At 43.1% G+C, this 22,505-nt stretch overlaps 1 protein-coding gene across 2 annotated transcripts in view; it reads right to left on the bottom strand.

The window, feature by feature from the left end:
* The window catches only part of AMOT (angiomotin), a 77,870-nt gene that overhangs the window by 5,337 nt on the left and 50,028 nt on the right, over positions 1-22,505 (bottom strand). For both annotated transcript variants that reach the window (XM_019540386.1, XM_019540387.1), the window contains 6 exons: positions 21,593-21,738; positions 8,579-8,728; positions 5,728-5,918; positions 2,909-3,031; positions 2,019-2,251; positions 910-1,134 (listed from right to left, as the gene is read on the bottom strand). In XM_019540386.1, the coding sequence (XP_019395931.1) occupies positions 910-1,134; positions 2,019-2,251; positions 2,909-3,031; positions 5,728-5,918; positions 8,579-8,728; positions 21,593-21,738 (1,068 nt within the window). The remainder of the gene's footprint in view (positions 1-909; positions 1,135-2,018; positions 2,252-2,908; positions 3,032-5,727; positions 5,919-8,578; positions 8,729-21,592; positions 21,739-22,505) is intronic.

Genomic DNA, 22,505 nt, shown 5'->3' with positions numbered 1-22,505 from the left:
ATGCTGCCTCTAGTTCTTCCATTCTCTTCAAGTATCTCACTTATAAATGTTACAGTTCACTTTGGATTTTACTTTGGACTACATATGAAATCTGGTACAGTCATGGATTTACATCCATTTAAAAGAGATCATAATCTGTCCCTCTGTCTCTCTTACGGGCACTAAATAAAATTACAGGAATGAAATGCACACAGAGAGCTCAAATTCATCTGATTTTAAAAAGTCCATATATTCCATGTCGGGTACAAAGTGGTCACAAAACATGAGACACAAAGTCACATCATTGAATTTGAAATGGACTGGACTATGGAAATGGGAAAGCAGCCTGGCATTATTTCAGAAGTAAATATGGCTTCCCACTAACTCTCACTGCAGGCTAGACTCACTTATATCAGTGCTGATTTTGTTTCCAGGAATGAATGCTGAGACACTGTAAAGGGGAGAGCTTCACCCTGTCCATTGCTTTTCTTGCCCCACCCACCTTGAGCCACCTACTGACGCTGGCTTTTGCACAGCAGCTCAAAAGCCAAATTGGTGCAGGTTACACTGCTTGCTCCAATACCCATTTTGAACTATTTACACCCAATGTGCCACTTTTACATCATCTGTCTCATCACTGAATCTGACCATCTGCCCTGCACTGACTTCTTTCTGAAGCCAATTTTTTACCCCTTTCTGCACTGGCTAGGAATGGCCCCACACACTCCCTCCACTTCTTGCCTTCTGGGATTAGCCCCAGAGGAACCTCCAAACTTTACTGTGATAACCACTGAACCCACATCACCATGCTAACAGCAAAGCCTACAGTTCTGGCAACCTCAGAAGCCTTTACACAGCGGTTAACATTGCAGCAGCAATCACTATGAAATAACACGAGTGCTCTAAAGGAGACCCATTGGGGCCCATTACCTGTTTTGTCTGAACTGTAGGCCAGGCTGGTGCTAGGGAGTCGCCCCTGAGGAGGGGCCATGGCAGAAGAAGCAGCTTTGTTTTGGTCACTCCCCCTGTCTGTCTGAGTGCTGCAGTCTCGGCTGCCTGTTTTCGAGTGCGCAGACAGCAGTGGGGTGGAGGGGAGGACAGGCGAGGGGGTTGAAGGAATGGACTCCGAGCGGTATTCTGTTCCCAGCAGAACACCTTCAGGGAAAGACAGCCAAGCAGATTAAAAAGTGCTTCTGGATAAACAGCATCAAGGCTCAAAGGGCTGTAGTACAGGCTCCTGCAGTAGTGCTGTTCTGCACTTCCATAGCATTTTCATGTGTGGGTCTCAAAGTGCTTCACAAAGGACAGCCCTAGCCCCACGTTCCAGACCCAGTAACAGGATGGTGACAATACTGGAATACACTTATTTCTCACTTGCCTTTTCTCTAGCCACCAGACAAACTGCTTTCCTTTCCCTACCCCCTTCCCACTTCCTTTCCTCATTCTTCTCACTCATCCTTACGCTGATATCACAAAACCCCTTCCATTTTTATAACCTGGAGGTGGGACTGGGCCCAGAGTCTGTGCTGAAGTCACTGGCAGGAGGAGCAGGCCCAAAGCCAACAGAAAGTTACATATAACTTGGCCTCTTTACAACCTACCTGAGGTGTAACAGGCAGCTTTTGCACCCTGGGCAGCAGTGATAGCTAGGGCTGTGGCAGTAGCTGCTATTCTTGCCCTACTCGCCCATCCCTAGTTACACTACTGCAACCCACTTTCCCCAAATCTCAGCTCTGAGCCCTTCAAGGCAGTCCAACAGGGTTTTAGTAGCAGAGCCTGGACTAGAACCAAGCATTGCCGCTCCCATGTGGGGAACTCTACCCATAAAAGATGCTTGTTCTCAGTTTGCTCCATCCAATACATTTTTGCTTAGTGCACAGGAGTCAACAGGCTGCAAAGCAGCATCATATATAATTGAAGCCTATCATAGGGCTGATCGTATGTTCTCCTTTCACTGTGAGCACCCTCCCAAGTGACTGGCTTACGCAGTGGTTTAGACAGAACTCTAACATAACTCTTGCTGCTGCTTATAAAGTTACCTAAGCTGCCTTTCCAGCTTTTATCTTCTCTTTTCTCTTCCAATATGGGAGTGCTGCTCAGCGTTGAAGAGTGGGACAGTAGACCTGACCCAGCATTGGAAATTGACATGAGGGACTTGGCTGGTCTCATCGAGGAGAGCTGGTCTGTTTTACTGGTCTCTTTCCGAGAACGTTGCTGAAGGACTTTAATCATGGCATCCTTTTCAATGATTTGAGCATGGAGTGTTTTTATCCTGGGAGAAGAACAAAAAATGGTATCATCAGATCCATGCCTCAAATCCACTGTAGGAGAATCCAACTGAGCTAACAAACCTGAACACCAATACCTGCTGTCCCAACTACAGCCCAGGGGCAGATTGTGTGCATAAGCCTTTCTACACAGGAGGGAGTTTCATGGAACTAGCTGCTTACCTTACCTTGGGCTACTGTAAGCAGTTGCTGAAGAGGCTGCAGCTTTTAGATCTGAAACTTATGGTCAGGAATGAGAAGGGTGACGAAGACAGTCACCTCAGGCAATCTACACCATACCAAATACAAGGATAAAGATTCCCAGAAGCAAAAAGATGTAAGCTCAGTATTAAACAAATGTGCCCATATGAATGTGGTGAAGAGGAAAGGGAAGAGCAGGGAGAAAAATAAAAAACAACCCCCTATCCACAAGTATCTGAGAGGATACTTTTGCTCAGAAATCCAACCTTTTTCAAGACTGAAGACAATGCATTGCCTTGCTCAAGCAAGAAAGCACAACCCAATGTCCTGGCATGCTTCATCGCTATTAATGATCGTGCCAACAACCAATGTCATGACTCTCAGTCATCTAGCTCAACAGTTAACATAAACTTGCAATTGTAAAGAATCCATCCAATTGTAAAGAATGAACTGCATTTTACCTGCCCTCCATGTCAAGACACCTCCTGTTAGCCAGCAGGATCTCCTCCTCTTCCTTCTGAATGCGAGCTTCCAGGGAAGTGTCATAGCTAGCATTAGGCGAGTGGCTGATCACAGTTGTGTCCCTGAGAAGGGATATAGAGAACTCTGAGCAACTACAATCCTTTACTGGGGATAAATATGTTCTGTGAATAATGCCTGGTTCAGTGTCCTCATTTCTGACCACAAAAAAATCCAACTGCTAGCGATGAAGAAACAACGGCTCAGAAGATGCTTTAAAGTGACTAAAAACAATGGTTTTATCTCCATGCAGTTCACAATTAAAGGTGTGATTTTAAAGTGATTTATTTAAACCTGAGCAAAATTCCTTGTAGACAAGGTGAAGAAGGGGTATGAGAAAATGGCACCACAAGTGCTTGTCCCCTTTTAAACTGGAAAATACTGAATTCGCCTGCACTCAGATCTATAGGTCTCGCCTTAAATGCTGTTTCTCCAACGTATTGGTTGGATGATGGAGCATAAGCAGTCCTCTTCCACCACTTCTCCTACATAGCACACAGCATATTCTTCTGAACACGTCCCAAAAATGTCATGCCAGTATATAATTAAACTTCATATGTATTTTAGTATCTAGGGAAATTATCCTGCCATTTCTGGTTTGTTTTGTCTTGCATTTCTCAAACCCACACCAAACATTCTTGACAGACTTTCAGAATTGCAGAAACTGGAAACCACAAGTGGTTTGAGCATCTCAGCCCAAATGTGTCAGAAAAGGATAAAGTTTATGCTGATTATTACATAGCACTCTGCATTTTAACACTGATTTGTCTTTCAATCTACTACCAATACAATTCCACTTGTTCTGTAAGATGCCAGGCCATAACACAGGGGCAGGCAATTATTCTGGGCGGAGGGCCGCTTACTGAGTTTTGGCGAGCCATTGAGGGCCACATGACAGGTAGCCCATGGCAGATTAATAAATTAATGTTATTTATCTAAATTTTTAGGGGCCCCACAGGCCGGACAGAATGGCTTGGTGGGCCATATCCGGCCTGCAGGCTGCATTTTGCCCACCCCTGCCATAACAGGTACCAGAAAGCAACTACTAACGAGCAGAAGAGTCCAAGAAAGGCTTTTAACTTCTACTGTGGTGGGCCTGCGTTGTGGGAGGGCACATTGTAGTAGGGCATCTAGTTAGGTCCTTGGAAGCAACAACAGCCGTGAATGTACACTGAGTAATGAGAATGAAAAGGGCTGAAGGAGACTCAAGGTACCTTTGGCTACAAATGGTAATGTACTAATTTTGGTTTTCCACATCCGGCAGTGCTAAGAACTGACTGGACAACATAGCGCACCCAGCCAATGCCCAAAATGAGGCCGTAGTACATAGCAAAGTTCCCATGTGAGGGGTACAAAAAGACTATTCACCTGGAGAACTTAGCATGGGTGAGATTCATTATTTTACTGTCAACAAGTCTCTCTGAAACCTCTGCTCCATGATTGTTTAGAATGTTAGTTATTTTCTACTGTCAAGTTCAGGGAACAGCAAATTTCAGTGGACTACGGGTGAGGTTCTGACCAAAATGGATAGTGTCCTGTGAAGGAAGGGACACTCGGAGGGAGGGTGACTTGTCTAAACTTTTTCAATTAACTTCTGGATGATTAGGTGGTAATAGAGCTGTCCTATCCTTTAAAAAAATGGCAGCTAAAAGGCGGCAAGAAAGCAGAGTCCAAAAGATGGGATCTTTCCCAACCCTGTAAACATTTCTGTTGTTTATTCTCTTAAAACCTGAACAGGTTTAACCTGACCTCTGTCTGTGTATATGACAAGCATTAGACCAGGATCTTATCAGCGTGCGCTGCAAATATAACAGCCCCTGGGGAAATGCAAGCAAGAGGCCTTTTTGAGAATTTCTGGGGAGGTGGGAAACACTGAACAAGAGGCTGCTTCTGGACTAAGATAAGATAGCTCTTGACATGCTAACAGAGCAGACCCTGTAACTCTCCCTGCTGGTTTGTACTCTGATTGCATAATCAAAGTGCCAAAGCCACAGCAGCATCTACATTTGAATCTGGTTTATGAAACAAACCGCAGGAACTAAACAAAAATGTTCTGTCTGGAACTGGCAGTAATAAAATCCTAGGCAAATACTAGCTAATGCTGAAGCCTTGCATTCTGTCAGAAGCACTTTTTTACTAGTTTGCTACAAACACTGACGCCTATTTACAGCAAGTTATAATAAGTATTTCTGGGCAGTAATCTTGAATCTAAGCTGAATACCAAATTTCAGACACCCTTCTCCTCTCGTCCCTGCAAATGCCATCCATGCACAGCAGACTGCTTGGAGTGGAATTTTTCAGGATACATCTCTGGTCAGCAGCCATATTGTGGACAATACCACAAAGTAATATTTTGCAAAAACAGTCTAGAGAACAACTATGCCATTCAGGGTGAACGATGTGAATCACCAGGCTTACCCCATTTCACATGACTGCAGCACGGACAGATTCCTGTAAAACTTTTACTGCTCAAAACATCTTTTTTTTTTTAAATTTGAAGTCAACAAGCTTCTAGGAACTGCTCAAAAGAATTTTAGCATGAGAAATACCACTTTCATTTTGGGAGGAAAATTCCCTTGGAAAAAGGTTTTAAATGTTTGTAACTAGGCAGGGTCTCCAGCAGAAGGGATAATGTTTGGACAGCAAAGGGAGGTTTCACAGGAAAGAGAGACTTCTGGCAACACCTATGAGCTGGAAATATGACATGACACTTCACTGAAGAGGGAAAAAATAAACCTTTGCTATGAATAGTCTCATTTACCTCTGAGCAGCCACAGTTGCTGCTGCATCCAAAGCAAACTGTCTCATCACGCTTTCCTCAAGGTATTTCTGTTCCCATTTAGTCATGTCGGCTTCCAAAGCAAGAATTCGTTCCTCTTTTTCACGCAGGAGTTCCATAAGTGCTGCTGCATTATACTCTGAGACGTTGGCTGTCTGAGATGTGCCTTGACGCTGATTTTTTTTTTTTCAAAAGAAAAATCATGCATTAGGATAGATTTGTGGAAGAGGTGTTTTCCAAGGAAGAATAAGGAACCATTGCTCCAGGTTACTAATTAGCTTTATGCAGGAACCACATTGCCTTGCACACTGACTAAAATTTTACAGACTAGCTTATGATAAGGATAATGGCCTTAAATCTATCAACTAGCTGGTGCAAGTTGGCTTAGTACTACTAAAGTCATTGAAAACATGCTGATCTACCCCAGTAAGAGAGACTTCTGTTTTATGAACACAGACTGAGCACCATCCAAAACCAAACTCTGCTACTGGCAAAAAGAGCTTAATTGACAGCATATATTGGGGAATGTTTCTCAACACTCTTCTGAAATGGATCAACCCCAAAAAGCTAATGTCTGAAATGAAAATATTGTATAATGCTTATATCCACATCCAACCACACACATTTACTCTGGAGCGTTCTATCCTGCAACTTGGATGGGCTAATTCTAACAATGCTCCACATTCACACTAATGCAATGCCATTCATTTTCAAAGGAGTTGCACCAGAGTATGCATGTTGATAACAGAGCCACAGAAGTTTAACAGCCATGCCCTGCTGTCAAACTCTTGTCACATGTTTGATCATGTAACATGGATGAGGGCAAAGCAGGTTAAACAAATGCTTTTGCTGTTATTGAGCTGAATTCCCATAAGAGCTCCAGTCATAAGATGCAGCATGTGATATTATTTGGTCCCTATATGGAGGAACAGAATTGCTGAGATAAAGGAAGCTTGGTTGGTAATTTAAAAAAATGGCGATTAGCAGTACTGTCTCAGGGGCAAATAGGCTATAAAAGAGAAGAAAATATAAGTAAATAATGTACCAGACCCTGCCCTTTAATGGATGTATAGCAGAACTGATCCACAGTATTAGAAAAATGGCTTCACAGGTTGCTGCACAACATTAGGTCTGCTGGGTGTGCAAATATCTATACATGATTTACGAGATAAACCCAGAGATTTCAAATGGGAAACCACAATGTCAAAAAACATTCTGATCTGTCATGGTCTTCCTAAATTCTCTGCAACAGAAGATCTGCTCTATTATTCTTCTGCAGTCAAAAAAACAAGTGAAAGTTAAAGGGCAGGCATTTTCTAATGGGTGCCTTGAGTCTAACAAGGGTTGCCTGGAATCTAACAAGGTTGAGAACCACTATCCTAAAACCTAACAGAGGAATAGCAGAAAATACAAAAAAGTTGTCTCTCTGATTTGCTTTGCAACAAATTCAAAGGACAATATACGAACTGTTATGTGGAGATCTGCTCAAAGATTGGCAGGACCTTGTTCCCCAAGGAGCTAGTTAGGAGAAGGTCATTTACAAGGAATGAAGCAAAATGAATCTATGTTTGGCTCAGGATTGACATTATCAAGTAAAGCAATATATTTCACGCTTTCTGTTTTAAGAGACATTCTCTGGTTTAAAGCCAAAAACTAAGTTGTCAGAGCTTTTAACCTCTTAAAGGCTGGGCACAACTCATTAACAAATTGTGTCAAGTAAATGCTTCTTCTGTATTGGGAGGAATTTTTAAACAAAGTTTATTTTAAACCCGATGTAGATTTTTTTAATACATTCTATTGTCTTTCAAGACCATTTTCTTGAACAATAACTTTATTTCATTTTTCATATACTTTATTTAATTTTAACTTTATTCACTCTCTTATTAAAGCAGGCACAACACTTGCATGCTACATGAATACAAGTAAAGCATGGAAGTAGCTTATCGTTTTAATTGACTGTGTATTTGGCAGCATGTTTCAGTCCATTGCATTTTTAACTGTCATATGAAACCACCAAAAAAAGTTAACTGTAAAATACAAGTTAGTATGCTGCAATAATTTGTTCTTTTAGCATGCTTAATTTGTTCTTTTAGCATGCTTACAGCATGACTACATTTTATGTTTTTAACTAGTTCGCTAATGTAGTTATAAAGTCTAGTGTATACAGCACAAACATTTTGTTCTGGGGGGGTTTAAGCATTTTTTTTCTAGTGGTGTGTCACAGCTGAGGAACTATTTACTTGGAACTATTTACCCCAGAACTTTCAATGCAATTAGTCAACACATGCTAACATATGTCAACACATGACTAAAAATCCAATTCATACCGCCACAAGAGAGCCTGCCTTTTCTTCTATACATTGGAAGAGGGGGGAAGTACTAGTTCCAATACTTGGAACACATTCCAAGTTGATACAAGTTTCTATCATGGGCATTTATGGTATTGTACAAGCTACAAGCATTTCAAAAAGCTCTCTCTCTTCAGATCAGTGCTTGAGAGTATCTAAACAGATGTGACCATCTACCAAATCCTGGGTGTCTTAAATTGCAGCAAATTAAGATGCAGGAACACAGAAAGGGACAGAACACTTTCTGGACGTTGTGGATAGGCCTGTTCTGTCCCATGTGATGAATCTGCTCGTATTCTATCATTTAAAAAATATCTGAATAGAATGGAAAGGTTTTGGATAGAGTATATTTAACTGAGTGAAAACAATACAAACCCAGCAAGATAATGGCACTGCTGCATGTTCTGTGCATGATTTGATGGGAAAAGCATGCAAGAAACACATTTCTTATTAGAAAGTGCCCAGTGCAGATAGATCCCAGTTACCTGCTGCATCCGGAGAGATTCCAGCTCTCTCTCCAGGCGAGTTCGGAGCCGGTGTTCCAGCTGCTCCCGTTTCTCACAAGCTGCCTGCAGCTGCACCAAAGCCTGCTGCATCTTCTCCACCTTCTCCACATAAACTTGCTTCTTTTTCAGCTGAAGCAAAGGAAAGGAAAAGAATGGATCATAAGTTATGTGCTGAAAATAAGTGACTTTTTCTATTGCACACATCAGAAGTGTCACAAGTAATGCTCTGCTGGAAACTGAAATTCCAATCAAGGCTTTGAGCTAGTGCAAAACTTTCCACACCTGCTCTCCACTCTTCCTCTTTCTCTCCTTGTCAGTCCTACTTAGGCTCTAGCCAGGTCCTACATGTCTTCCCTACCCCACTATTATAATAGTTGACCATTCACCATCACTACTGAAGGTATCTTCACAATCTCCTTCAGAGGTAGGAAAGGTGCTGAGGCATGGAGAAAGTTAAGTAACTAGGCCTAATGTCATATTAAGAGCCAAGAATTGAAGTTGGTGAAAAAAATTCAAATTTGCAGTTTTCTGATGAGCTTCAGCAGGAATGGAACCAAGAATTCCTTCCAGTCCTGTTCTATAACGATAGGAGCAAATGACATTATAAAGATGTTAAGGCCTTGTGCTCTCTCCATGCTTCATCCAAGTACTCCTCCCCTAGTAGCTGCTGTGTGAGGTTCTGCACACGGTCTGTTGGGCTAGCGAGACCGAGAAATTTCCATTCTCTGCTTAACTCTTGCATTCTCCACCAAGAATCAAGCTAGCAAACTGAAAACTTGATCGATAATACACACTGAAAACTACCACGCTGGTAGACTCATTGGTAAAGCTATGTTTTGCAATATGGCAGTCACGGTGATCCAAGAGAGCATGAATCTGAATAAACTCTACTAAATCATGCAAAGGGAAGTGGGGAGAGTATTACATCTAATTTGGTTGATTCTTTATAGATTTTTTTTTTTTTTAAAGCATGCCCTGGCACGTGCAAGTCAGATGAAATCATTGGGTGTCTCACTTAGTAAAGGGTGCTGTTCTACCATTCAAGTCTGCAACAAGTACGCACATGTAACAAGGCAGCTCAGCCAATGAGATCTGTAGAAGAGCAAGTACATGAGTAATTGCCACTGTATTGAAAAGATACAAAATGGCCATATGGTATGCAAGAGAAGTGGCAAATAAAAATGTTAAGCAAAGACATGGAATATATCCAACAGTGCATTTGACAGAAGCAGCAAAGTGATGATTTAGGTTACATATAATATTCCCATGGATTTCAAACCAAACCAATCCATGACAAACATCTTGAGAGTGCTTTGCAGAAATAGGAGCTGGAAGGAGCTGAATCGCCAGTAGAAAAGCCAAGTACAAAAATGAGCTATTTTCTGTGAGGACAGAACAGACTTCTTAAGAAGAGAAGTTTAGAAACCTGGAGAGGCTTTTTGTACTGCTAATGCTCCACTTCACATCAAAGACAACCCCACTAGGCAAAGCTATTTGGAAAGCTCTTTCAAAAACATTTGTGTCATACCTTGTTTGGATCAACTGAGGAAAATCTACTTACCAAAGCATTTCTGAAGTCCTGTAAATGACCTGAAAGAACTGCTGAAAGACTGTCTTGGGCTCTGTAATACTGCTGACAAGACCAGAAAGTCTGCAGGCTACCCTGCTCTAAATATTTTAGCAATGTCATTTTCTTTACAAACACTTTTGGGGCTATGGGAGAGGTGTCTGTAAGCGAAGTCCATTCTAACAGAGCATGTGCACTTAGAGACTGCAAACTTCAAAACACCGGGTCAGACAGTGGTAACAGAGAAATGACAATATTTGTATACACGAGCAAAACATTGGGAATGAGTGCTGCTGCTTCCGAGCACATGGCTGGCACAATGCATTTGCTCAATACAGCCTGTAATATGTGGAGAAAAGCAGTTTTACGTAATAGGCTTGTAGTAAAATGAGCCTTTACTGTCACAAGGCCCAGTTTTGTCAATGCCTCCAGGAAAACAGGATAGTGCCTGCAATACCCCTTTCACTGGCAATGACAAGATGGAGCAACTGGTTTGAAAGTGTCCACTGTTATGGGCCAGCCACCTCAAGAGTTAAGTGGAAATTTTGAAGAGCATGAGCAAAGTTGTAGATTCACAGTGACCATTAGAAATATACGTCAATATTGCAAGAGTGGAAGCATTTGCTCCAAGAAGTGTTGGCTTCTACCACTCGTGAAAAGCACAAATCAGAGATCATAACAAGCCAAATGATTTGGCTGACTGTGTAGGCCTTCAAGGGTCATGCTGTGATATGGTTTGGCTTTTTCTCAGAGCAGCCATGTTTTATATACATTAAGAAACCATGTCCCAACATGTTGGCCTTTTACAGTGGTCTACAGTAAATTTTAGTGTGCTTCAATCCATACAAATGTCACAACACCATGTTAAAACATACTTGTGGCCTAATTCTGTCTAAAGCGCTTGAGTATAGTAACGGTTGTAGCACAGAGTAGGCCTCCTGCACAGCTACACACATGAATGCCAAAAGAAAAAATATATGAACACAATGGCTGTTAGTTCGGCTTCAACTGTGAAGGCAGGGCAGAGGCCCTGGAGGAGTCAGAACACCATGTGCAGAGAAGCCCCTACTGCAAGGACAAGTTTCCTTGATTTTTTTTTCCCCCTCCCACAGTTCCCTCAACAAAATCTCATCACATGCTCCTCAAGACTTTTGCTTTCCAAGTCCATCTTGTCTAAGCCGTAACAGAGACACCAGGTGAGCTCCAGACCAGTGCCATAGCAAGGGGGGTGAGCTGGGCGACTGTCCCGGGTGCCGAAATGAAGAGACATCAACAGGCGCCGTCCAGCCAAGACGGGGCATGGGATGGAGCTGTGAACAGCTCATTTTGGGGGGAGCAGGCACAGGGGAAGGGCAACTCCCACTCCTGCATGCACTCCTGGGCAAGCGTGGGGGGGGTGCCCCCTGGATCTGTGCATGGGGTGAGGGAGGGCTGCCACTGCAGGCTTTGCCCCAGGCACCAAACTTTGTTGCTACAGCACTGCTCCAGACACTGAACCAGACAGCAGCATCAGCAGACGCTTCCTCTGGCAAGGTGATGCAATGTGACTGTCAGAGGGGGTTTCTCCCGAGACAGCAATTGTGCTACGCAAGCTTCAGGAATGGGTGAGTAATCCAAGCACAGAGCTCCCAGCTAGGGCAGGTGGATATTTCTACCTCTTGATTGCCCATGATTTCGAACCATCTTGGATCATGAGCAGCAAGGACCTTTTTAATGCAACGTTACATGAAAGATGCTATGGAGGGCACTGATAGTTCTCCAGCAGAGTGCATTATGGACAGTTTAGATTTGACCCTAGATCCTCACAGTAAGGTGAATACTGCTATACCAATTTTACAGATAACAGGGGCTCAAATAGGTTCTGTGACAACACAAAGGTCTCACGCAGTGAATCAGCAGAACGGCCACAACCAGAACCCCAGAGTTTCTGGTTCTGGTCCATTGTTTTTTGCATTGGAGTTAAGCTCTTTGTAAAAATTCAGAGAACGGTGTAATAAAGTGCCTGGCAAAATGAAAAGGAAAGCAATTTGAGCGTTACGCTAAATAAATTAAATCAGTAATAATCAGGATCTCTCCTAATTATTGTAAGAAAATGAATGAGAGGTCTTGGGGCTACTAAAAGACATCCTAGATCTCTAATATTTTCTAAAGCCACAGGTAAAATTACTTAAAGAAATCAGCTGATCACCTGCTAAAAGGAAAAATAAGGTGGCTAGCAAACACTTACTAGTTCAATAATTAATAAATCTGAGAATGCCTGTGGATTACATTGTTTTTTTGGCAGGGTGGTTTTTTGTGGGGTTTCTTTTTTTTTGGCCTACAGTCAACACATACCAAGAGCCCAGCCAAAGAAAGAATTAGGACACAAATTTGGCTGAGACATTCACTTTGGAAAGTGCTCCCAAGAGCCAAACCTGCAGGTGAAATTTTGCAATACAAGTGTGGTTACCCAACGTTAGCACTGCCTGCACATGTTTCACTGATGCACCAAACCCAACGTACAGGCATGGCTTGTTCAGTGGATTTTCATCACGCCAGGTTTTTTTCCTTTTAAAAAAATCTTCATTTAACCTTTCCATGTCAAATATGGATTACTAATATAAGAAAATAAGATTGTTTTTGAAAGAGCTTAGCTACAGAGGGAACTCAGAAACTCTTCAAATCTACCTTTGTGCAACAAAATCAAAGATGTTAGGTACATTTTTAAAGCTCCTTACATACCCTTGAACAAAACTTGAGCCCTCTAATGTACCATACTGTCTCTTAGACTGACTGAGTACAGTAATTTTATCCTGTATTCACAGTGAAGAGCTCTTCTTCCATCTCCGACTAAACTTCTATGAATATCAGCCCGGAGCAGTGAGCTGTGAACCAGAACTTTCCCACAGAAGTTTCACTGCCGATTTTCTAGTTCTGTTTTGTCTTTCAGAGGGATCTGTCCTCCACATAAAAAGGGCTGGGAAGATTGCAGCCAAGCACATAGGGATTTTATTAATATAAACTGAGAATGTTTCTCTGGGACTGGAATTAGAAACAGCATTTCTTGAACACTGCCAGCATGCTGCAGGCAAACAAAAGGGAAAATGAGAGAGAGCAGCGTCCTAAGGCTTGTTCTTCATTGTCCCTAACTGTACCTAACCCCCACTCTTTCCCCCCCAGCACAAGACAAAAAAACTTGGCTTGCTTTATGTTACTACGGCCATCGTAACATCTGCCAGTCGAAGATGGCAGCAGGTCACGATGGACTCTTTTCCTCTGCAAGTGGCCTTTCAATCAGGAAGTGTTCTGCCAAGCAGCTCTCTCCAGCTCTTAGGAAGATGCCAAGACCAGGATCTTTTCTCCTTTTCTCCCTTCCACCAAGATCTGGAAACTCTGGCAACTAAGTAGCTATGACTTCAGACTCGTAACATCTGCAAATCTAAAAAAGAACCAGCAGGAAGAACTAGACATTTAATGTGCGCTTTCCTACCACCAATGCAGGCCTCTGCCTCACAAGCCCAAGTAATCTGTCATTCCAAAATTGTACCCACAGCCAACAAAACATTTTACCCCTCAGAAGCTAATTCTAACCAATTAGGGATACTCTGGTGGTTTCTTTTATTGTGGCATGAATTTATTCAGCACAAAAGCAAATGCCCATCTTTGTTCTTAGCAGACTCTTTTAATGATGATCTAGTGATGTTTCTAGTGGCAATTTTTTTTTTTTAAGGATCCTGAATTAAACTGGATAATCTTATGCCCATTTTACTTACAGTAACCAACCTTTCCTGGGGAGGGGAATGCAAGGCATTCTGTCAATAAATACAGCAGCTTTTTTAAACCAGAAGATAACAAAGTGCTTCAGCAACACTGCTTACAGGTCAGGAAAGCTGGCTGTATTGCAGAGTCCCCGCAGTACCACATTTTGTGGAGAGACTGTTTTCTGTAGCACACCATACAGTTCTAACTATGTGTAGGCTTGTAACCATACAAATCCTTTTTATTTCACTGCCACGTTGCTTTGAAAAAATCATCCCCAGATACCCAATTTTAATCCCGTCAGATGTTTTAACTGTAGCAGCAGTGTCTAATTTAACCATTTAAGTGTAGCTGTCTTCCCATCCCCCACTTCCTCTGGAAAGAACTGCAAAATAACCCTCTGCTCCCTAGTTTTCTTGTTCAAGTGCTGCTGCAGAACTTCCCACGTGTCCTTATGGGACTTGCTCATTAATGGGATACAGAACACACACAATTTTAAAAGTCAACCAATTGTTTTCCCTAAAATTCCTGGGTCTCCTGATCCAAGGAGAGTTTCTCATTTCTTCTCTTTTACTAACAAGACTGTATTCCTGCAGACTTCTGGGCGGTTTCAGTGCAATAAAGAGCATGTTGAGCTACGCTGTTCCAGAAAATCCTGAAGAATAATCTGTTTCTGAGTTAGAAGGTTTTATTGCTTGGAAATGTCCATGCATTAAAATCCCTGAACTAAAAGGCTCTCAGCAGAGGGAAATGGATCCATCTCTTTAAATATACAGGAATAAAATTAAAACAAATATATGCACCGAACTGCAGCAAGCAGGAACTAGCCCTTCATGCTCTTCACAGGGGAGCATGCTTAAATACCCACTTCCCAGGGAGCAGAGAATTCGTTAGCAATGCCAGTCACCAGGCCACCTGCTTTTACCACAGAGAGCATTTGATTCAACATGCAGTCCAAAAGCACTGAAAAACAATGTGTCGCCCTCATAACACAGAAAGCTGGATCGTACAGCTACTCCCCAAAAGAGAGTAAGAAGAAAAAATTCCAAGAGCCAAATGAGTATCATTCCCCTGTTTTATTCAGACTCGCTCTCTTTGAGCCCAAATTCCCTGTAATTAGATTAGCACGGTTCTGGAGCACCAGGGGTAGTGCTGGAAGAAGGCTTTCAAAGAAACCAAAGAGAGTCTATGTATATGATACCAGGAACAACGGCATGCAGGGCAGAGGCACTTTCATGGTGCAGGTCCTTAGATACCAGGAGAACACTGGGGATACAGAGTCATTTTGGGAATCCTGGAATTAGCCTCCACAGAGAGGAAATGTTCCTCTCTTGTGAAGAAAAGCACAACTCCTCAGAGGAGGTGCACAGCAAGGAATGATAGAAAATTAGGGCTGGAAGGGACCTCAGGAGGTCACAACTAGTTCAACCCCTGCTCAGAGTAGGACCATCCCCAACTAGATCATCCCAGCCAAAGCTCTGTCTACCCGGGGTCTTAATCTCCAAGAGTGGAGAGTCCACCACCTCCCTGGGTAACTTGTTCCAGTGTTTTACTGCCATCCTCGTGAGAATTTTTCCTTGTATCCAACATAAATTTCCCTTGCTGCAACTTGAAGGAGTTGGATAAGGACTTCCTGAATAACTTGCAATGATTCAGAAATGTTCCCAGGCTTGGGAAAAACCCAGCCATTACCCTGTTGATTCTGAATTATGCTATTACATCATATTTGTAATGCTTGTCAACATCTGCTTCCCTCCCACCACCATTTTGACGTCTTCAAAGTGTTTTTTGTTTTAAAATCTCTCCTGCATGTGTTAATTCTCTCCGAGTTTCTCCTACACCTGAATCAGTTCAGATGAAGCTGAAAATGTGCTTCTCTCCAGGAATCTGCTTGCTATTGCCCAAATGTACTAAGAAGAGAGCTGGCACAATTAATCCACCTCTCCCTCTTGGAATATATTCCTGCAGGATTCCTGTGAACCGCAGCTCGACTGCGTTCTGTTCCAGCGAGGCCACTGGGAAGAGCTCAAGTGTAGGTTGAAGTGATTTGATGATGCTGTCCTGCTAAGGAGTAGACCCTGAGCGAGAGTGCCAAAAATATTTTTGAAAAAATATTTCTGAAAAAATCCAGTTGGTCTAATAAAAGAGATCACCTCTACCACAAGTAGATTCCTTTTGCCTCTGACAGCTACAACCTGGATACGCGACACAATGTGGTCTCTCCATCTGTACTTAAAATAAGTTTACAGTCCTCAAAGCCACCTCCGGAAAATTACTAACAGGTAGACACACAGCAATAAAAACGGAGAATAAAAAATAATCTGCATTTCCTATTAAAAAGGGCTCTCTGTTTTCTAAGACATCCTTGAGATGACACAGAATAAACAGTAGATGCCAGCTGTATTCAGTTCATGTAAAGTATGTGCATGTTTATGTGCATATTTTATATGTATATAAAGAGAAACTTATCTACCCCATCTTCTCTCCATACATGCCTAAAATGTGCACATAGACATTATTAAAGAGGAACAGGCTAAATAGTCCACTAAAACAACATTTGTTATGATGCTGATTTAATGATTACTGTGAAACTGTACTGAGAATGACACCTATTATTGAGACCTAAAAAGGAACTACTGATTTGATTAACAAGTAGCACACAATAAGCCAGCCTGTGCTAATACTGCCATATTCGCACTTCAGTAATACCTTTGTATCTTAAAGAGCTTTAAGCCACGCAGTCTGGCACAACTTGAATGAAATGAGCAAATCCTACACCCAGATGTGAACAGGATATACCAGGTTAATTTAAGAAGTTCCTTGCAGTCACACAGCAAGTCGGTGGCAGTAGTAGGATTCAGGAGTTCCAACTAGTATAGCAAACTGTCTCCTCCCCTGGTCCTGATGTGCTGGGGGAAAAAAGTGTTGTGATCCCATACAGCACAGCGATGGTTAACATTTTCCCTCAGCAGTCTCTACCAGGCATTCAAGCAAAGGAAAAAAAAAAACCAACTTAAGCTAACTGGTATATGCTGGCTATTTTATGACCAGCCTGTTCTTCTCTGCATTTGGTATCTTAAATGTCAGCACAAAACACTTGCCCTTTTTCCAGCAAGATTCAATGCTCAACACAACTTGATCACTTTGAACCAACATCAAGCAAGAAACTCCACTAGCCTGGAGTCTGGCATTAATGCCAGCCACGTCCTTAACATTAAGTACATTTTCCCCTTAATACTGTCGTGGCCACAGAAAAACACTGAAGTTCTTTGAGCAATTTCACAAAGCTTTACTCAGTTCCACCTCTTCCATTTCCTCCTTCTATTCAACGCTTCTGCAAACTACCTCCCATTCGGACACCTAAATGAAGTGGGCAGACATGCAGACATTTTAAGTGGTCAGCACGGAGCAGCGCACTGACAACTTAGCAGCTAGGATCCTTTGAAAATCCTGTCTTTACAAAACTGCTGGTCATCTTATAAAACTTACTAAGAGACTCCATGAAATCAATGAGGTCTGCTTACATAGATAGCATGATATGGCCCTAAATGTACATGAAAATGCTAGCATTTATATTTTTCCCTTTATTAAAAATTAATCCTTACCTACCAAGTGAAAGAAGGGACTTCCAAACACCTAACCTAAATACACAATAGAAAGGTGAAGCTCCGTATTTCCTTTAATAACAAACATTGTTCTCATCATGCCCTCAGCCGTTTGTGCATTTACAAATGAACGCACGACTGACAGCTGTCCCTACATCTCACAGCTGGAAGTGCAGGACCAATACTGGCTCAGTTAATGTGTGAGGAGGGAGAGCTGCAGTTAATACTGTTTATTAAGCTCCTCTTTCAAGGTCCTAGCAAGGCCCCTCTGGCAGAGGAAGTTTTTTTAGTATTCTCCCTATCTGAAGTGAAAAAGGCAAAAATGGAATTAAACATTCCTGGGGGAGAAGGCTATCATGAAGAAGTAGAAATAAGAAATCTCATACAACATATGCAGACATATACCAAGTGGATGCAGACACATTTGCTTTCAGTTTCCTTTTAAATACCCCCAATCATGCCCTTACTTCAGAAATAACTTCAGCACTTCCTAAACTTTACTTTCAATAGTAGCTTATATTCTAAACCAGTGGTGCTCAGCCCTGAGGGCCAGATAAGTAGCGTGGGACCAGTCTACAGACTGGATCAGGCCCCCACCTACCTAGCTTGGGCCCCAATGCCCCATGTTACCTTCACCCAGCCCCATGGGATCGGGCCCTGGTATCCCATGCTACCACGTCCCCACATACAAAACAGGTGACAAATATAGAGAGACTAGAAGACTTACATAAGGCAGTAAGCTAGTAGTGGAATGAAACCAATAAATCTGATTCTAAGGCAAAATTTTAAATTCCATCCCAACGGTACAATTTCTAGCCCTCATCTAAACTGGAGTAAAGGGTATCTGAAAAGGTTTGATGAAGATTAGGCAGGATGAGAATCTGCTGAGCAGGAAGCCCAAAAGGAAGAAGAAAAACTGAAAAACCCACACGACAGGATGCAACGACTGAAACACGCCATCCCTCAGGCCTTGAACCACTGCCTCTGCCAGATGTTAGTGTAACCAACCCCACCCTCTTTTGAAGCACTAACTTGGAAATTCCTGACCATTATGCAGACGGGCTATTTGAGTGAAGCACACGGGAATAAAAGAAATCATTGACAAATTGCTCAGATAACTTGGTCACTGGATACCATTAAATCATAGCCTGACATTTAGAGTTCTCCTTAAGTTGTACTCTGGGCACTGAACAGTTTCCTGTGCCTTCTTTCAGAAAGTTATTGAAAGGGGAGATAAAAGATTTGAGCAGCTTTCCTGGTCTGATGCCGAGGCAACAAATGCTTTCATGATCCTAAGTGCTTCCCTGAAAAGTGATTTCTGAGACCTACAAAAATGAGTGGCTTTTTCTCTCCCATTCCCTCCCCCACATCTTCAAAAAGAGCAGACTCCTAGAAGGCTCGTGTCTACTTTCTCACTGAGAAGCTTCCATATTTATCTACAACAGGAAGGGTGGCACTTCCTGTAGAACTGGGACTACAGGCAAAAGATGGAGTAAAAGCCACCACAAACCCTCAGGCAGTCAAGACTATATTTTTTCATTCACAATGGTGGAGGTCCATTGTGTATATTTAAAAGAACCATTATGTATATTCTGGATCTTGTTTTTTAAAGGACAGTAGGCAAATACTTTGAGATGGCAGCATCCCCTGAGCATACACAAGAGGGCTCTTTTGCAATACAGCATGTCCATGTTTATGGGTTACTGTCTCTAGGTGCTTGGAAGTTACAGTAAGGGAGGCAGTAGCAGAAGCTCAATTAGGGGCTCAAGCTTGCAAGGTGCTGAACTTGATGGCCCTGGTCCAGGAACCTTTGAGTATATGAGCCATCTTGTGGACATCTAGGAGACGATTTGCATGCTAAAACCAAAGCATGCACTGGATTTTTAAAGGTATTTAGGTGACTAAGCCTTTGGACTGGTGCCAGAGCACTCTGTACCTTGCAGGTTCAAGCTTATTGAATAGGTTCAGACCCAAACTGTATCACTGCTCTCATAAATCAGCTCGTCTCCTTCCGTCTCCTGAATGTAAGCAAAGTGTAATTCACACCTGGCATTAGAGGCTGCAGCTCTACTGATATTGCTGGATTGCCAGCTTCACTCAGGGTTGGATTTGGTCCATGATTCTTAACAGCTTCTCATCCCTCCACCCTGCCAAACCTCACAGAGTCACCACTCTTCCCATCTCTTTGAGAGCCCACCTCTCCAGCCCTTTGAGCAACAAAACCAAGTCTCTCTCACTTTGGAGCTGAACACAATTCTAGGAGAAGTTCAACTAGTGTTTTCCATTCATGCGAAGTTTGCACTCTCTCCTCCAGAACAGGTACAGCATATGTGTTGCTGTAGTAGGGCCAGCTTTCTTCACCGTGTCCCACAGACTGACTTCAGCCCTATCAAGGAGCAGCACCCTCTCTGTCAGAGGGGAGTTCATGATCCACAGCCCTGTCCCTCTCTATTCCTAAGACTTAAATTCCTTGGTCTCCAAAGGACTCCTCACCTGTTGATCTCTGTCCTCCTCTCCTCCCACACTCTCTGGAGCTTGCCAAAGCCCCTCATCAGACAGGTCTCCGATTCCTTGAGCTATGATGGAGAGAAAGTGTACAAGGGGGAAAATAAAAGGGGGGGGGACTCTGTGGAACCTACTCAAAAAATGGAGGGAGGATATCCTACAGGAACAATTAGAGAAACAGAAGAAACAGGAAAGTAGAAAGTCACAAAAGCCAAGGGAGGGCAAGATTTCTAGAAGAGCAGGGTCAATGGCATGGAAGACAGCTTACTAGGCCTTGGAGGATGAAATGCATGCTTTGCCTTTGGCCAGAAAGAGGTGATAAGAAATTCTGGTTAATGTGGCTTCAGTAGAGCGTAAGGAGTCAAAAATTGGACTGGACCAGGTCATGGATGGAGCTGGGGGGAGGAACTCCAGACTGAGATGAAAGGGAGATGGCCAGAAAGACATGAGGGGACAAAAGGGGGAGTATTTTAAGATGGGACAAACTGAATCACATTTACAGAGAGTGGGGAGAGAGGAATGGGCATGAGTGAGATCCAAGGATGGGATGGAATCGCTGAGTAAGTGCAGAAGTCACAGGACACCAGGTGAGTAACTTCTGCACTTCAGATAGGTGAAGAGAAGGAAGCAAAGGCAAGTGGAGGGGAGGGACAGATTCATATCTCCTTCTATCAATTTTGTTTCTTGGAAGAAACTGGTAAGACTCTACACAGAATCCTGGAGGCCCAAGAGTGAGCAAAAGCAGTAAAAACACTGGGACTGAGGACCCTGTATTACTTTAATGTCAGAGTAGCAGAACTGTTTAGTGAAGAAAATGACCAAACTGAACAAGAAGAGACTATTCTGTAGTGGAGAAAGCCAGCTTGGTCACAGGATTTTCACCAGAGAGACTCCACGATACAAGAGGAGGGCAGAGGCAATGGTTGTTGGAGGTGGGAAATGGAATCAGTGAGGGGAAGGAGAGGGCAGAAGGAAGAAGGATGGATGCTATGACAATGAGCATAGAGAGGTGAAAGTCAAAGAGACAACCTCTGAACAAGGCAGGTCCCATGCTAAGCAGGGAAAAGGCCGGTCCCTGTCCCTGTCCTTCTCCCTGGCAAGAGGAGGAGGAGAGCAGCCAGGCTCTGACCCAGCCTATATGAATGAGGAAAAAAGTTATTGTAGAGCTACATTACTCACAACACAGCTTTGACAGAACTCTTGGCAATGTGTGAGCTGAGTTCACTTGCTATTATTTATAAGACTGAGTCCAGATCTGAATTTCTGCCAAATTCAGGGGATAACTGGATCTGGGACTTCAGCTCAAACCTGTTTTAACAGATGATGAAGACAAGAGGCAAATGCAGTGAGGCTGCCCAAAGAATGAAGAATGCTTTTCCAAGCAAATATAAACTTGCAGCTTATCTGAACACCTTTTAAAACAGTGTAACTAACCAAGGCAATGCAATGCAGTGCAAATTAAACCTCTCAAAGAGAGCATATTTCTCACTCACTTTGCAAAGGGTGGACCACTGCCCATTCCCTTTCATTAATACATACACTAAGCTACGCTCAGACATACTCCCCCAGTGAGCTTACCTCTTCCTCCAGTTTCACCACCTTGGCCTGCGCGTTGTTTAGGGCCTGGTCTCGAATCTCAATGTGCCTCCGCTGATCCTCATTAGTTGAGCGTGCAGCAGCTAGTTCAATCTCCAGTTTTTCCTTCTCCCTCTGTGTTTCTTTATCTATATATATAAAAATAGAGTGGGAAACATGATGTGATCTCAAAATGAACAGAGCCTTCCCTGACCAGACTCATATGAGTGGGACATTCCCATAAATTCCACAGTAGAGAGGAGTTCCCAGGCCACTGTGTACCATTATCTGCATTCACAGGCAACCACTTGCCCAAAGGGAAGATGGGACCTTTGCTAATACCAGATGAATCTCTGGGAAGAAAGAGGGCAAAGAGAGCACTACAGACAGAGATGAAAAAGAGGGACTTTTCGGTAAATAGCTTCTGTTAGGTCAGAAGTGTCAAACTCACCACATACCCTGGGCCTGATCCAGCCTGTGGCATGGGGTTGTTCCAGGCAATGATGCACAGGGGCAGCGATGGTAGCAGTTCCAGCTCAGACACGGGGCACATGGCTGCAGCAGAGACAGCTCCAGATCCCACAATGTGCCTGTGCCAGAACCAGAACTGCTGCCCTTGTTGCATGCCCTGTGACACAGTGGCAGGACTCACAGCTGAGGAGACAGGACAACAGCAGTGGTGATGGGTGGAGTGGATGGAAAGCCAGTAGGGCTGCACCAGCCTTTGCTCACCCTCCTCCTGCCAATGTCTGCCTTTCTGTAGCAGACCACACCCCAACTTCCCATAGCAGCAGGCAGGATAGAGTGGTTCCACAGGCTGGATCCAGCCCACAGGCCATACATTTGACACCCTTGAGTTAGGCTGTGTCCTACCTACGTAGCTAGATAGCTACTGGGACACGGTGCCTTGTACTTG

The sequence above is a fragment of the Crocodylus porosus genome, unplaced genomic scaffold (genome assembly GCF_001723895.1).
Source record: "Crocodylus porosus isolate Cpor-Errol unplaced genomic scaffold, CroPor_comp1, whole genome shotgun sequence".
Taxonomy (NCBI): domain Eukaryota; kingdom Metazoa; phylum Chordata; order Crocodylia; family Crocodylidae; genus Crocodylus; species Crocodylus porosus.
This window is presented reverse-complemented; position numbering and strand designations above follow the sequence as displayed.